Genomic DNA, 18,147 nt, shown 5'->3' with positions numbered 1-18,147 from the left:
CTGCTAAATTGTTAAAAATCCTCCAATTAAATTTATTTTTTATCCTTTTAACTATCTTAACAAAAGAGTCTAGTCTCGAAATATGAATTGCTCTAGTAACATAAATCTTCATTTTAAAAAACCTGCTAAGCCAGGCACAGTGGTGCACACTAGTAATCCTAGGGGCTCAGGAGGCTGAGGCAGGAGGATCATGAGTTCAAACCCAGCTTCAGCAACACAGCAAGGCCCTTAGCAACTCAGTTAAGAACCTGTCTCTCAATAAAATTTTAAAAAGGGCTGAGGATGTGGATCAGTGGTTAAGTACCCCTGCGTTCAATCCCCAGTACTAAAAAAAAAAAAAAAAAAAAAAGTACTAAACCATGAAAGACTGCCAATAGACAAAGAAGTGTTCAGGGTATATATTCTAAGTAAACTAAAATATGAGGGAAACATGCAAAAATAAAAATAAAGTTTCATCAGACCGTAGATACTGTTTGAAAACTATAATAGTGACTACTCAATGGGTAGACAGCACCAGGATAAACATTAGCAATGAGTAAAAACAATAAGAACAAGGTTCTGGATATAGATGTGAACAACAATGGGTTCGATTTTATCTATAAGCTAGATTGTACATAATTTTCAATTCCATTTTTCAATGATACTTTCTTAAAGCAAAATAAGCAAGAGATCATTAAGCTCCTGTTGTTTCTGTATCCCAAATCCTCACATAAGCAAACAGAAATTTAGAGGAATTCCTTGTAAACAATCTGACTTTAAAAAACAGAGTTTCAGCCACTCACAAAGGAAAACTAAACTTTAGTTATATATAACTTGGGGCTTTCTACTAGACCTCATCCACGTCTCTATAGGTAAGCATGGCTATAATCCATTAAGTAACTCTTCTGCTTCTGCATTAAGCCTGGAGCTATTACTGCTAAAACAAAGCCCTCTGAACCTCTTCCAGTTTTTACTGCTGCCTAATTCATAAATCTTTTAATGCTCAAATATACCAGGTGAAACTTATATCCAGAGATTTTTAATTATTTTTATTATCTGAAGTGGGATCCAAAGGAAACCTTTAGCAATCCCCAGAAAGAATGAGTAACCAGGTAAAGATCAGACCAGCATGTCTGCTGCTCTCTTTGTAACTGGAGGTTGTAGGTGAATTCCTCTCAGATTCAGGCTCTGCAAATGAGTTTTTAACCTCTCTAACTTTAGGGATTTCTTTAATCAAACTGGATCCAGGACCGGATTGAATACAATAAATAATAGGTTCAGTTAAGGTCTCAGTTAGGTACCTTCTGAAAATGGGTTCTGAATCTAAGGAGTCTGGGAGTCAAATTGAGATACCAGCTAATTCTATTTACAAAAATAACAAGCCTAGAACCTATGTATATTTGGAAAAATATGTGTGTTTTCCTTATTAAGGACAATTTATAATTACAGTAATCTTGACAAAATTATTCACTAGCAAGATGTGTTAGAAAAGTAATGATCCAAAAAGACTCAAAAACAATGAGATGTTGTTACTGATCAATATAAAAAAAAATCTAAAAGATAAATGAATCAAAAACTACTTCTCTAAAAGATTCCTTACAGAAGGCAAAAGTCTTTTAGCAACTATCAGTAAGTTAAAGCACAGCAGGAAAACAAAAATTGCATGTATTTAACATTTCAGGATCCTTGCTTTCCTGAAGGCTGCCTGTAAAGATAGCTAACAGGCAAATAACTTGAATACGACTATCACTGTTTGATGTCAATAATCTATCAATTTAAAAATGGTTCACAAATCTCTTTGGTAACTTATAACCTTGAAGTTAAATGATGAATATTCACAGAATATTTAGATCATTTTCAAAAAGGAAACTAGATCATTTCCGGACAAGATAAAATACTAAAATATTAATTGACAAACATGAATTTATCCATTTTTGGCTTTTCGTATGAAGAAACTATAAAGATGTGGGTCTCTTAGTAAACATGTGCTATGCCACATTGAAAAATGACACTCATAATTTCTAGAAGCAGATTTTAAAATTTTAGCAGATTTTAAAATTTCTAGAAGCATGTGGTTCTAGAAATTATGAGGGTTAAGCTGAAGAATGTTGACATGTGACAGGCAATCACAATTGCTCACTTCCTAGCTTTTACTAGAAACTAAAGTTACTAATAATTAGAATTCTAATGAATCTGTGATAATTATACCTAAAAATAATAAGAGAGAAACTCTGCTTTGGTTAAGTGAAGCTATAAGATATGAAGGCTATGTTTTTATAGGGATATGTTTTGTTAAAGAAATTAAGTTTTGTCCTACTGCAGAATGACTATTCTACAATGAGAAAGGAGATAAAGAACAGAACAAAAACTGAACGGATATAAGAAAATTGTAAGTTTGTAGAAGACAAATTTTGGGAAAGGAATTTTATATGTGATTGAGCTTGCTAAGATTTGAAGGAAATTCCTTAAAAGTTTTTCAAAGTGAGTATTAAATATAAAAATACAATAACATGAGGCAAAACTAGAATTTGGTCTTCTCTGTTAAATCAGAAAGATTTTCTTACAATACCAGTCTGTATTTAATAAAAAAAAAAAATATGAAAGGTTTTTCTTTACTTTTACAGTAATCTACCTAGAAAACAACAAAAAGTTTAGTCTCATCAAAATAATTTCCTGTGTCATAGTATCTGTTAACAGGTCTTTAAGAAAACTGAGCCCTCTATTAAAAGAACTAAGATTTTTTTTTCTACAATTATGTGACTTTCTATATGTGGCCATAAAATATAATATCAGAAACTGTCAAATTTCTCAATTTTCATTATTTCCAAAATAAGTACTGGAAGGTTGGTGTCCCCAAAAATTCATATGTAGGAACACAATACCCAATGTGATATTAAAAGGTAGCTATTTCTGAGAAGCCCACATGAATGAAATCAGTGCCCTTATAAGAGACTGCCCCTTTCTGCCACAGAAGCCACAAGACACCATCTCTGAAGCAGAGAACAAGCCCTCACCAGACTCCATCTGTGAGTACCTTGATCTTAGAGTTTGATGAAAAACAGCCAATTTATAAACTATCAAGGCTGAGAGTCAAACTAAGCAGAAGATTATGTAGTAATAAAAATAAAGTGTACTCTTGAAACCTAAGTAAAAAGGGGGTACTTACCTTCTTATTTCTTTGTCATAATTTTTTATAAATTTCACTTCAAAAGTAAAGTCAGAAATTAAGATTACACTTGATACAACTGATTATAAACACTGTGGTCTGTGAACTAGGAAATATGTCATATGCCAATGAAACAGTAGTAGTATCAATTATCATTTTATACCACAGGTTATTTTAAGTTAACAATACATGGAAGAATTAACACATTATTAGTTTTGGGGGAAAGTATTATCAATAATAAATGATTGGCAGCTAAGGGCTCAGCACATAGGGCCACTGCTAATAGGCACTTTTGTAGTCAATAATAACATAAATAAAAAACCATGGACACTAACAAGTAAAAATTTTCTCATTTAGATAATGAAAAACACTTTTTTCTTACCTTGGCACCATATTTAGAATAGTTCATTTCTGTTAGTGTTACTGGCCGTAATTTGTCAATATCTCCAAAGGCTACCCCAGGAACATACAGAGCACAAACAATGTGAACCCATCTATAAGGAGAGAAGATATGAGTTTGCTATCAAATCCTTTCATGAAATTCTCACAGGGGAAAAAAGAAACATTTAAAATATGCTATCTTAAAATACTATTGAAAAGAAATCTGTGATCAAATGTTAAAAATCTTAATTTCAGACACATAATTGAAGAATATAGAATACGTACAGAATAATAGCAATTTAGTACAGAAAAAATGACTGCAATGAGTATTACTTTTTCAGCAACTCAGCCAAAAGTTAGCTTTAACAACTATAATTACCTTTCACTTAAAATTCACTGCACTTTGCACTTATCTGTTATTCTTAAATATTTGCATAAAACTACTATTCAAATAAAACATCATTTTCATATGCATAAAAAATTTTCATATTCATTACTGTAAGCACTTGGAGAATTAAGGATCCTAATTTAAGAATTAAAGATGCTAATTGAAGAACTGTGAAATTACTCTGAAGTAATTGCTCTTTAATGTTACTCTTTTCCAAATGCTCTTGGGTAATCCTTAAGAAGGACACTTTTTAAAAATAGTTTTGGTTTACAATTTGGCTTTCTTGCCAGGCTAAAGTTTATTGCTGCAAGAAGGTACAGAAATTACAACAATGTAAGGAAGTCACATTTTCACTCAACTCATCTGTTCATCATACCACCTATGTACTAAAACGTATATGCCCCAAATATATTTTAATAATGACATAACCAAAAAATGTTCAGTTTCACTACAATGAAACCAAAAAATGTTCAGTTTCAATACAATGAAAAAAATCAGAGTTGGTTCTGATTTCATTTTTTAAGTAATCTGAAGCATTTCTTAATATATTAGACATCCTTTGTTTGCTTACAACCAAACAAAACATTGAATCACCATCTTCGAAATTTAGGTAGTACATCCATATCATTTCTGTAAGATGAGATGGCAAATCTCCACTAACCTTGTGATTATATTAACAACAAATTTTGCTTTATCGCCTTTGAGAGGATGTGAGTACCAACTACAGGGTCTGGTTTTGTGGTACACTATGAGTTTTAAGGACTAAGAATCATCTATAGATATAGTGAACAAAATAATTGCAAATCTTTAAAAATATTATTTTTATTTGGAAAAAAAATCAAGGCTTTTGAAATTTTCTTGATAGAACATTTTAATTCAACTTCCCAAAACCATCCTGTGGAGTTCAATATGAATATACACATCTTCCAACAAGCAGCTGCTTTCTCAATTTAATTTGTACAGTTTTTTCATGCTCCACTGATGTATTAAATGTCTCTGTATTCTGTAGGAGTTTATCTTTGATAAGCTCAACAGCTGGCTGCTTGCTTTATACTGACCTTCTTAAAATGTTTTAGAACAAGTCACACAAGTACTACAAATTTTAAACTGCCACTTCAGTGTGATTGGCACAAAAGTGTATACCATTTCACCCAACCACTCATGTGAGGACACCAACTTGAATTCTTATTAAAGTACATATCAAAGTCAGTGAAAAACCACTACTAAGACAATTTTGGTTCTTTTTAATACTAGTAAATACTGTTGTGTTCATGTTTAACAGCATATACTTTGTAATTAAAACAAATAAGAAAATCAACACCCCCCAAAAAAAAACTTTCTTGTTACTTTACCATCCATTTTGCTTGCAGCTATGATGACAGATTGTTGATTAGTGAAAAGAGCAGATAACAAGCATCACATGAAACCACCAAAAAACAATAAAAATTGTCATTCTAAATAGAAACTATTACCAGATCCTTTTAAATGTATATATTTTAATAAGCCAGACTAAGTAGAAATGTTTCTCAAAAGACTCATTTCTGAACATAATCTATATTGAGCAAATGATTTTTAAATACTTTTCATATGTAGTAACTTTTTAGCATATGTAATAAATTCATTTCCAGTATGTTATTTTCATTCCCTCAATCAATAATCAATTACTAAGTGTCCATCAGGTACAGAGCAGTGCATAAGCAGTTTGAAAGTTATAAAGATGAATGTGAAGTGCTTGTGGCACAGTGTCTGGCTCACTGTCTTTACTCAGAGAACACTAGTTACACACACACACACACATACACCAAAACTAAAAAGTTTCCTATGACTAGTAGATTGTTCTTTGGATATCAAAAACTGGGTTCAAAAGAATTAAATGATTTCAAGATATAACAAGGCTAGTAAGTGACAGAATTAAGACCTAAAGAATTCAATACTGCCTTTTTCACCACAACAATTATTTTAAAAATCAAGGAATAGGGCTCAGAGTGATATTTTCATCTCACAATAGATGAGAAGTCAACTAACAAAAGACTTAAAGAAGGGAAGTATATCTAATATTTCTGAAAATCAATAATATAAGATCATTTAAGAAAAAGGTAAAATATTCTCCCTAGAAAATGAAATAAAAATTTAATAACTAGAATATCCTGATGGTTTTCTCACATTAAATCACATCATTTTGTATGCAGAACTTGTGGCTCCCAACAAGAATAGAGAAGAAAAAAAGTCTTATTAACCCATGAGATAGAAGTCAATTCCAAAGCCTTTTTCATTCTTTCCATACATTACTCTTTCTTTTCCCTGCTTTCCATTTAAAGGTAGAAGATCAAAAGGTTTGTCCAATTTCTTGGCTTTTTATGCCTTGAATCAAAACTGATATTACATTATGCAAAATACATCAAGAACTATAATTTCCACTGAAGCTTATATGTGAATGTGGACATCAATGCAAAATGCTCTAATAGTATATACAAGAATTTTTTTTTGCCAGGCTGCAAATTTAGGTAAGTGTTTAAACATGTAATATTCATAATATTTGTATTAGCTATACAAATATTTCTCAGTAAATCTCAATGATTGAAGAGGTTTACCTTTTCCACATTTAGAAAGGACTACATAAGTTTTGTGTATTATAAAAACATGAAAAGGCAGCTCTTCAATAAAACTTTTAAAGTGTTAACAAGAAAAAAAGCAAATACTAACACAAATCTCTTCCTAAGAAGCTCTATTTTCCAAAAGCTGCCTTACTTGTTCACAGTTTGTCGCCATAATTTTCAACTCTCAGGATTGGAAGAGTAACCAGAAAGAATTTATGCAGTAGCTAATTATCTTTAAAAAGTGGAGTAATACTGCTAAAAAGGAAGCAATAAGAGCAGCAGCAGCAAAAGTACAAGTAAGACCGCTTATGTTCCAGAAACTGTGTTGTTTTGCATAAATCATCTCATTTAATCCTTACAACAAGGCTTAGGAACTGAGGCTGAAAAGGTTAAAGCACTTGCCTAACACCACAATTAGTAAAAAAAAAAAAAAAAAAAAATCCAAAAAGTCAGACCAAACATAAAAGCATGCCCATTTCCCTCATATAGACCACAAATTCATGTCTATGTCAATCATATATCTTTTAATTTTGGGTGTGATGAGGAAAGACAGGTAAGATTTTTTATCATTTTTCCCGGACATCAACACATAAGGTTCTTTCTCCAAGATCCCATGGCAGATCCTAGGCTATCCCAGGAATCTTATATAACATTTCTCAAGAGTCTGCTCACTGATTGAGGTAAAATGAGAAAAATATGTTTAATTAAGGTAAAATTTATTAAAGTCTATCCTTTATTTTGGAACAAATTGTGTCACCCTTTTCAATGTTTTGGTGACAATTTTTATTGACTGTTTTGTTGTTAAAATATTAACCATATTTTTAAAAATACAGAAAATAACTTATTTGACAAAAATATAAAAACTTAGCACTTCCTCTCATATTGTGGGGGAAGTGTAGGAAGAATAAGTGATCTACAAAACAAAAAACTGAGAATTACTCTCATATTTAAGTCACATGCCACAGGTGACAGCCTCCTGGGGAAAAAGCACAAATAATGTCAATACTATTATGATGACAACTGCTCAAATGTGATAATAACCTTGAGTGTGACACTAGAGAAAAACAGCATGAGAGCATAAGAGTGCCAGATATCAAGTTATTTCCTCTCAGTTCCAAATTCTTACTTCAATACTTGTTCTGCAATAGTAGAACTCCTTCACATTCCCTTGTAGTGAGTTAGATGGTAGCAAGCATCATAATTCAAAGGTAGAGAGCATAGAAGGAAGGAGTTTCTCCGAAGAAATAGGCGGAGGACATTTGCTTTGCCCCAACCACTTGTTCAGTCCCTCAGTGACCCCACAGCCCTGACCCAACATGAAGGTCACTTTTCTGTGGTTCACTTAACAGATACCATATGACCCAGACTTTCAAACAGTGTAGCTCCCCCTGCAACATGCACCTAGCAACATACTTGCCAAGAACTGAAGACTAACAGGCAAAGAAGGAAATGTTTCTAGCATCCGGTAGACTACCACTACAATTTCTCCAAGAAGTCTGATCTGGAGGAAGAGGTCATTTTTCCGATTTTATCCTTAAATAATCTCTTCCATCTGCAGGGTACTCTTTTTAGTTATTTTATATCTTATGCTTACTCTTTTATCATAGCTTAACCATTCTTTCATTGAAATTTCCCCTTTTAAGTCCCTATATAGTATATTCCTGAAGTGAGATAGATCTGGACTCAAATTTAACTATTTACCGCCTTGTGACCTTGACCTAATAAGACCTCAAATACTACTCCTATAATTTCAGAAAATTTACTACTTGCCTCTTCATAAGGTCATTATTAAAATTAAATGGGAAGTTGGATGCAGTGGCGCACACCTGTAATTCTAATAACTTGAGAGACTGAGGCACAAGGACCATCAAACTCAAGGCCAGTCTCAGCAATTTAGCAAGACCTTCAGCAACTTAGCAAAACTCTGCCTCAAATTAAAAAATAAAAAAGACTGGAGATTTATAGCTCAGTGGTAAAATGCCCTTGTGTTCAATCTCCAGTACTAAAAAAAATTAAATGGGATGATGCAAAGACCAATTGCATCAAATACCCAATAAGTGGTCTTTCTTCCACCTCTACACCTGTAGCTTCATGGCCATTTTTTCTACCCAAATAAAATACAAAGAAACAATCAAATGAAATGTGAAATTCAGGAAACTATGAATAAAAGAACAACAAATATGTTATAAAGCAGACTTATGAATCCAATGTAATTAAGACATCAACCTTCCAGCATCTGTCTCCTTGAAAATCCCATCCTGATTAGGACACAGTTCACAGCTGGGGGAAACACCACATTTACAAGCATCACAAAACCAAGGTTCAGTGGAGTTTTCAGAAGCTGAACTCATAATAGAGTCACTCTCTCCATCAACTCCATAACAACCTAAAAAAGGAAGAAGAAAAAGGAAACCAGTTATAATTGATTAGGGTATGTTTTTAAACTCATGTTTATAAAATTACAAAAGAAAAGGGAAATAAGGAAATATTCTGAAAAATAAAAAACAGTGGTTTATAAGAATGATACTGAAACCCAGTAAAATCATTTTATAAAAATACTTTCCCACCTAACATAGTATACACAAAGCAAATAAAAGATACTTTAAAACAGTTTTATCTCACAGGAAAAGCACTAAAAGAGGAAAATTTTTTTATAATTTTTTTTAATTTTAATTTGAACATATAAAAAGTTATATTAAAAAGAAATAATATTAATAAAGTATTGATTAGAAAATATTTACTAAGCTACCTTTATATCAAGATCAAATTAAGTCAGGCATGGTGGCACATGCCTGTAAACCCAGCAGCTTGGGAGGTTAAAGCAGGAGGATCTCAAGTTCAAAGCCAGCCTTAGCAACTTAGTGAGGCTCTAAGCAACTCAGCAAGACCCTGTCTCTAAATAAAATATTTTAAAAGGGGCTAGGGATGTGGCTCAGTGGTTGAGCGCCCCTAGGTTCAATGCCAGGTACCAAAAAAAAAAAAGGTCAAGTTCATACAATAAACACACACAAAAAAGCCTTTGATCTAATTTTGGAGAAAGCAGATTATAACACAAACTCAAACAACTAGAAATGCAAAAGTAAGTGTTAAGAGGAAAATAATGCAGAAACATAAATGCATACATACTTAAAAATCTAGAACTATTTGAAAAGTTCAGACTAGAGTGAGGCTACATTCCATTCCCAACTGAACCAACTCTGTAAGAGATATTTAATAACTCTAAGAGGTATTTAATATCCTTAAAAATTTATAATTATTCAGTTTTCTGAGAAAATTTATCCACAACTACAATGGATGAAAACAAAAGGTCATTCTATTTTTCTTATTATTTTTCACTAAACTTCACTATTCAGAGGAGTTAAATTATTTAGGCAAATAATGTTATAAAAATCGTCAATGGTCCTGGTGAACATAGCTAAAAAACAAGATAGTTCTTTACATTTTAGAGTATGGTATGTAATGTTTCAATTCAACCACCTTTCAATTATCAAAACCAAACATTTCCCTATTTACTCAAATATGCATTCCTAGAATTACAAGTTATATTTGAGGCTACAATTTGGCCACCCAGATCTGCTTAAAAGTGTCATAAAAGCAAAAAGATTTCCCCAATTTTTAGCTTTAAAAGAGTAAAGTAGGCCAGGTGCAGTGGCGCACACCTGTAATCCCAATGGCTTGGGAGGCAAAGGCAGGAAGAGAGCAAACTCAAAGCCAGCCTTAGCAATTTAGGGAGACCCCCAACTCTAATAAAATATTAAAAAGGGCTGGGGATGTGGCTCAGTGTTTAAGTGCCCCTGGGTTCAATCCCTGGTACCAATTAAAAAAAAAAAAAAAAAAAAGTAAAGTAGATGGAAAAGGTGTAAGCCAGAATTTCAGGCAGTACTTCACTGCCAACATCTTAATAAGATCAAGTTCACAACATTAAAATTCCTGAAACTAAATTTTGTCTATAAACTCAGCATTGAAGAATGACAGTCTTGGTGCCTGACAAACTAACCAAGTTTACTAGTGATACTGCATCCACTATCCTGAATAATTAGTTCTTTCTCAGCATCAAGATGCATAACATATATATGAGTACCGACAAAGTACTCATAATAAACGTGGGATCCAATAAAAGGAAACAGAAAAGTTCTGAGAAATAACTTCATCCAGACTATAAAAAACATGCTAAACTACTGATGCCTTACAATAAAGAGTACTTCTTGCTGGGCACACTGGCACATGCTTGTGATCCCAGCAACTCAGGAGACTGAGGCAGGAGGATTGAGAGTTCAAAGCCAGCCTCAGCAGATCAGCAAGGCACTTAGCAACACAGCGAGACCCTGTCTCTAAATAAAATATTAAAAGGGCTGGCGATGTGACTCGGGGGTTAAGCACTCCTGGAGTTCAATCCCTTGTACCCAAAACAAAACCAAAAAAAAAAAAAAAATGGTACTTCTCTAGAGACACTAATAGGGATGACTCCTAAAGAGCTTTCATTTTAGCCCAAAATGGTACTGTATACATATATACTTCATATTACCCAGTTTTCCTTCTAAAAAGGAAGACACTGCCTTTATATTAAAATATCCTTTGGAAAAACAACTTCAAGAACACATAGTAATGAAATAGACTGCAACTTAATTCTAGCCCTGCAGTATGTCCTCATCAGCCTCAGGTTTAGGCATTTCCCTAATCTCCTAAAACACATTTATTACCTCTCATGATAGATCACTTCTAAAAAATAACCAAATATCAACCATCCCAGGATACTTTTAACTACTTATTCTAAGAGGATAGTCTTAAATAACTCCCAATAAACTGATGAAACTTAAAAAGTCACTAGGAATGGCATGTTTCAGTCATGATCTTCTTTTAGAAGGCTTTACCACTTTTAGGTAAGTCTATGTACAACCAATGTTGAAATCAGGTAGATTTGAAATGATTATACTCTAAGCAGGCAACAGAAATCTAAACTAGAGAAAGACCTCTCACAGCCATCCAAAGATATTCAAATTAAAATAAATAATGATACAAACACTGAGTCAAAAAAAATCAAGAACCATATATGATTTATAAGTAATTTTAAACTACCAACATTAATTCACTAGACATCATTATGGATCAATAATTACTTGTATTTTATTCACATCATTATTACTCAACACTGACCATAATTAAAATACCCTAATTGGCAGAAAACTAAAACATGGCTTTGGAACTATGACATAAACTGCCTCAAGTAAATTCTTAATTACTGTTATTACTGTTAGCCTTAAGCTACTCAAAAAGTTTTACTAGTAAACTTTAATATAACCCAAAAGTTATTCAAAAGAATGCCAAAGAAAAGATTTTAAAGGATATAGATTAAGCACTCAAGATAAGCAAAGGAATAATATCATTAATTTCTTAAGTATTAAATTATGGTTGGCATTCATCACTTCTGTTTAGATATAAATTTTCTAAATGTGAAATCATAAAATTTAAAGAAAATATGATTTTCTCCTTGGGAGAAGTTATTCTTACCAATGAAAGAAAGGTTTTTCTTTAAAAGCAGCCATAGCAAAATATTGTTTTCAAAGAAAAACAAAATATAACAATACACAGTCTATCTATTTTCTCAATGGGCTACCCAATACCAGAGCAGGAAAAATATCTATGTTCCTTTAAAACAATTTTTTTAAACTAGATAAAATCTTTACCCACATAAGCAATTACCAAGATAATAAAGGCCCCCAGGACTATCAAATTTATTCACTTCATTCAGCAAAATCAGGGGCAAATCACAGCAATTCATTTGTGTAAAAGAAAGCAAAATTTCAGTGCCATTTTTAAAGGATATACAATGCAAATGGCAAATATTTACACAGAGTTTTAAATCACCCACCTTGGGAATTATTAATTTAATAATTAATAATAAATAATAATTTAATAATAAATCATTATTGATAATGATGATTAATAATAATTAATCACAACCTTGGGAATAATTAATTTCTGAGCTCTACTTCCAGAATATTGCTGAACCCAGTTCAAAGAACAACCAACAAGTGAATGAGAAATTTCTTCTTTGGCTAAAGAAATGACCTGAAAAATGACACACACTACGTTGTTACCTTTACAAATTTCTTTACTTGCCCCTTTTACTTCTTCCATATCTCTCTGCCACATGGAGAAATAGTTTGGTTTACTAATCTCTAGACCAAGTGCTAGTACTTTATATCCATTCTAATCCATTTTAATTAATGACCACGTACACTTTCAGCTTCCACAAACATAAGTAAGGAAAAAAATTTTTTCACACAGGTAAACATGTAAAATTAAAAATGTATTCAAATAAAACCTTTTCATGTACATGGTATATTTTCAAATAAGTAAACATAGAAAACATGTTCCTATCACCATGTAATTAGGATCAATCTCTGAATAACACAGGCAATCTACACAAATCATATTGAAAGGAAAAATATAAAATGTGGTTTACAATTGTTTTGAATGTTACAAAGGTATGGATCTCAACCCAGTGGAAATTTTCCCCATTCAGCTTTTTAGAAGAGACCAAAAGATTTACACTCTTCTACTTTTTTGCTATGTAAATTCTGAGGCTTACTTATCTTTACCTGTAACGTGTATTTAACAATATCTATCCTAATATCTCTCAGTATATATAGAAAAAAAAACAGGAACACTAAAGAGAACATTTAAAACATAAAAGAGATCTTTGATTATAAGACACATACCCAAAATAGACTTTAAAATAATTAAATTTTTAAAGTACCTATAACATAACGTACCTGTCAGAAATATATCCTAAAACATAAAAGAACCAAAGTGTCAAATGACTTATAAAATCCAAGTGGTTATAACTTGAACATGTTTTACTACAGAGTTAAGTAATTATGAGGATATATTTTTTGCATACACTAAAAAATAAAAATAACCCAGGGCTAGGCTAACAAAAGATTAAAAACTAAACAAATGGGGTGGAGGTTATATGCCATAATGTTCTGTCATATACTACAATACACACCTGACATTTTCTTAAGACACACTGCGTTCAGTACATCAGGATACGTGACATCGTGTTCAGAGATAACAAGTCAGTTGCAAGATCTTGCCACAAAGATGTTTATACCAAGTAATAAACCATAGCCCTCAGTATTCAGAGAAAAGAGATTTACCTACATTTAGATGAATTAAGCACTCTAAAAAGTAATTACATAAGTTAATAAGTATATTTGGAGCAATACCTTTTAGCAAAATCTCAAAAACCTCTCTTAATTATGATTATTGAGGATTTTTTAAAAAAGGATCAAAGATATATAAAATCCACCAGAACACTGGAGTTACCTAGATATTAGGAGTACAGACCAACTCTGACTTAAGGTGGTTTCATTTACAATTTTTCCACTTCAAAATGATACAAAAGCAATAAGCATTTAATAGAAACCACCCTTCAATTCTGAATTTTGATCTTTCCACAGAGGTAGCAATACACTATACAATACTCTTTTTTTAATATTTATTTTTTAGTTGTACTTGGACACAATACCTTTATTTCACTTATTAATTTTCATGTGGTGCTGAGGATTGAAACCAGGGTCTCGCACTTGCGAGGCGATCGCTCTACTGCTGAGCCACAACCCCAGCCGTACAATACTCTTTCTCAATGCTGGGCAGCAACAACTAATCATAGCTCCCAGCCAGCCATGTAATCATAAGTATAAACAACCCATACTCCACAATATACTGTTGCTAACTAGACTACAGTGTTTGGAAGATGAGGTATGTTCACTGCATTTTCAATGTACCATATTTCTAACTTAAAATTATTTTATAGAAGGAAACCCAATATAACTCAAGGAAAATCTGCATTACAAATGCTTTTTATCTGATCCCAACTACTACGGAAACTGAGGCAGGAGGATCCCAAGTTCCTGGCCAGCCTCATAGCAACACAGCAAGACCCTGTCTTTTTTTTTTTTTTTTAGTTGTAGTTGGACGCAATACCTTTATTTTATTTATTTATTTATTTTTATGTGGTGCTGAGGATTGAACCCAGGGCCTCACACATGCTAGGTGAGTGCTCTACTGCTGAACCACAACCCCAGCCCAAGACCCTGTCTTAAAATAAAAAAAAGTTAAAATGGCTGGGGATCTAGCTTAATAATAGCGTACCCCAGGTTCAATCCCAAGGACCAACAAATAAAATAAAGTAAAAATCGTAAAAATCATTTTCTTCTCTCTATACTATAGTTCCCATATTTCATTAACTATTCTTGCACTGTATTACAATGGGCAAACAATTTCTCTAAAGCATTCAAAAAGTTCATACTTAACCATGGGCAGTTAAAGGAAACGTTGCATGCCTGAATTACAAGATGGAAGTCTATCACTTTAATCACAAAACAAAACAAAAACCCTAGCAACACTACTACCTGTTTTGCTTTAGAAAATTTCCCTTTTTCTGCATTAACATTAAATGAAAATTAAATTTGAAACTTAAAAAGCAATAAAGAGTTATCCATGAGTATTAACTATATAAGAAATTCTAAATAATAAAAATACCACAAAGTTAAAAGATACAGGACAGGATGGCAAAAATAGAAAATACAGGTATTATGGAAAACAGACAAGAAACTAACATTTTTTTTTTAAAAAAAAAGGAAGAAGAATTCCAGTAAGTCAAAGGGAACCTGTTAAGAAATTATGTAGGACTGAGCAATCCCAGGAGACAATCCCAGCAATTACAGGATTACACCTGTAATCCCAGCAATTAATTATTTCATTAAAATGCAGAACTTTTGTTTTTCAGAAGACATTCTCAAGAAAATGAAAGGACAACCACAGAATACAAGAAAATATTTGCAAAAGGCATATCTGATAAGAAACTGTTATCTAAAACAAAGATCTCTTAACACTCAACAATAAGAAAATAAATAATCCAATTAAAATGAGCTAAAGACCTAGAAATATATGGAGACTAAACCTCTTTTTGAATAAAGAATGGGTCACTAAAGAAGTTAGAAGGAAAATTTGAAAATTCCTTGAAACAAATAAAAATGAAAACACAACATACAAAAAGCCTGTGAGATATAACAAAAGCACGATTAAGAGGGAAGTTTTTATCAATGAATGCCTACACTAAAAAAAAAAAAAAGAAGAAGAAGGAAGGATTTCAAATAAACAAACTAACAGTACATCTCAAGGTCTTAAAAAAGAACAACCCAAACTCAAAATTAGTAGAAGGAAAGAAATTATAATTATTAGAACAGAAATAAATGAAATAGGGTCTAAAAACAATACAAAGCATAAATGAAAAGAGCTGGATCTTTGAAAAGATGAAATAGACAAACCTTTAGCTAGCATTTTTTTAGCTATCAAATTTCTAGACATGTGTGACCTACCAAAGATTAAACCAAGGGGGGCGGGGGGGAAACTGAATGGTCCAACAAGTAATGAGATTGAAGCAGTAACAAGAAGTCTCCCTCAAAGAAAAGCCCAGGTCTAGATGGTTTCTCTGATAAATTTTACCAAACTTTTGAAGAACACACACCAATGCTTCTCAAACTGTTTCACAGAAATTGAGAGGGAAAAGAATCTTCCAAAAATCATTGTAAAAAACTAATAAGACAAGGACACAACAAAAATAGAAAACTATAGATCAATATTCTTGATTAACACAGATGCAAAAATCCTCCAAAACTACTAATATTAGTATATCAAGAGCACATAAAAAAAAAATCACACACGATGATCAAGTTGGTTTCATTCCAGGGATGCAAGGATGATTCAACATATGCTAATTAATAAACGTAATACATCACATGAAAAGAATGAAAGACAAAAATGATATCCTCTTAACAAATGCAGAAAAAGTACTGAACAGAATCCAACAGCCCTTCATGTTACAAGCCCTGAACAAGTTACAAAAAGTCAGGTCATACTTCAAAATAATAGTCTATTTACGACAAATCTGTAGCCAACATCACACCAAATGGGGAAAAATTGAAAGCATTTCCTCTAAGATCAGGAACAAGACAAGGGTGTCCCTTTTCACTGCTTTTATTCAAGATGGTACTAGAAATTTTAGCCAGAGCAATTAGGCAAGAGAAATACACATGAGGTAATCACGTAAGAGGGGGAAATTCAAATTACTTGTGTTTGCAAATAATATGATTCTATGATTCAGTAGCTTTTCTATATACCAATAATGAATCTAATAAGAAAGAAACAATGAAAATAATCCCATTCACAATAGCTGCAAACAAACAAACAAAAACATAGGAGATAACATAACCAAAGAAGTGAAATGCCTCTATAATGAAAATAACAGAACATTAAAGAAAGAAATTGAAGAAAACATTAAAAGAAAAATATCCCATGTTCATGAATTGGAAGAATGAATAGTTAAAATGTCCATACTACAATACTACTCAAAGTGGTCCACACAGATTCAACACAATCCCCATCAAAATACCAACGGTACTCTTCATAGAACTAGAAAAAACAAACCTAAAATTCATATAGAGTCATAAAAGACCCTGAATAGCCAAAGCAAATTTGAGCAAAAAAGCAAAGTTGGAGATATTACAATACCTGATTTCAAGATATACTACAAAGTTATAGTAGCAAAACTCAGCATGTTTTTGTTGTAAAAATAGTCATGGGACCAATGGAATAGAATTAAGAACCAGAAAAAAATATCCATGTGTCCAGTCAATTGATTCTCAACAAATATGTCAAAAACGTACATTGGAGAAAGGACAGCCTCTTTAACAAATGGTACTTGAAAAACTGGACATCTACATGCAGAAGACTAAAACTTAACCTCTCGCCCTGTACAAATATTAACTCACAATGGCTCCAAGCCTTTAACATAGACCTAAAACTCTGAGAAAACTAGAGGAAAACACAGGGGAAACATTTCAATATATATTGAAATAATCACCTAAATCACCAGTCACCTAAAAAGATGAAAAACATTTCAACATATATTAATACAGACAATGATTTTCCAAACAGGACTCCATAAGTATGGGAAGCCAAAGCAAACTTTGACAAAATGGGATTACATCAAACTAAAAAAACTACTGGAATTCCGGCTCCCGGAACTGAGCCCGCGGGGACTGCTTCTTGGAGCCTACTCTTATCGGAGCTTACACCGAGCACGGAGCGGCCGAGTTCTGGCTCCCGGAACTGCCCTGGCCCAGGGCTAGGAGCCCACGGAAACGGCTTCTCGGTCCGGGTCCTGCTATGGGCCGGTCAGGACTCACCCATTGCTTTGGTTGCCCGGCAAGGGGAACGAAATGCTGCCATTCGCATAGGATACCAACATGGCAGAGATCTGATATCATCAGAAAGCGACGGAGGAGAGAACTTCATCAATACCAGCGGCGACAGAAACAGTTGGTCTCCTGGTAGGCGGGGTGAGGCACAGACACCCGAGTCTCCTCAATTTGTCGTCGAGCCAGAGGGGAGGAGCCGGGCCGTCGCCAGCGCCCGGAGCAGGCCCAGCGGCTCGCCAGCGTGGTGACCGCGTGACCCCAATTGGAGAGGAGGCGAAGCGGAGCCGCCACCCGCACCCGCAAGGTGGGAAGACCCGCGACCCAGTTGTACATGGGCGTGGTAGGAGGGGCAGGGCAGAGCCGCCG

At 33.3% G+C, this 18,147-nt stretch overlaps 1 protein-coding gene across 2 annotated transcripts in view; it reads right to left on the bottom strand.

Moving 5' to 3' along the window:
- Phf14 (PHD finger protein 14) overlaps positions 1–18,147 on the bottom strand; it is a 186,574-nt gene that overhangs the window by 138,396 nt on the left and 30,031 nt on the right. For both annotated transcript variants that reach the window (XM_027926462.2, XM_027926463.2), the window contains exons 5-6: positions 8,738–8,897; positions 3,528–3,639 (exon numbers count right to left, since the gene is read on the bottom strand). In XM_027926462.2, the coding sequence (XP_027782263.1) occupies positions 3,528–3,639; positions 8,738–8,897 (272 nt within the window). The remainder of the gene's footprint in view (positions 1–3,527; positions 3,640–8,737; positions 8,898–18,147) is intronic.

Source organism: Marmota flaviventris, chromosome 1 (assembly GCF_047511675.1).
Source record: "Marmota flaviventris isolate mMarFla1 chromosome 1, mMarFla1.hap1, whole genome shotgun sequence".
Taxonomy (NCBI): Eukaryota; Metazoa; Chordata; class Mammalia; order Rodentia; family Sciuridae; genus Marmota; species Marmota flaviventris.
The sequence above is the reverse complement of the archived record's forward strand: the minus strand, read 5'-3'. Positions and strand labels throughout refer to the sequence as shown.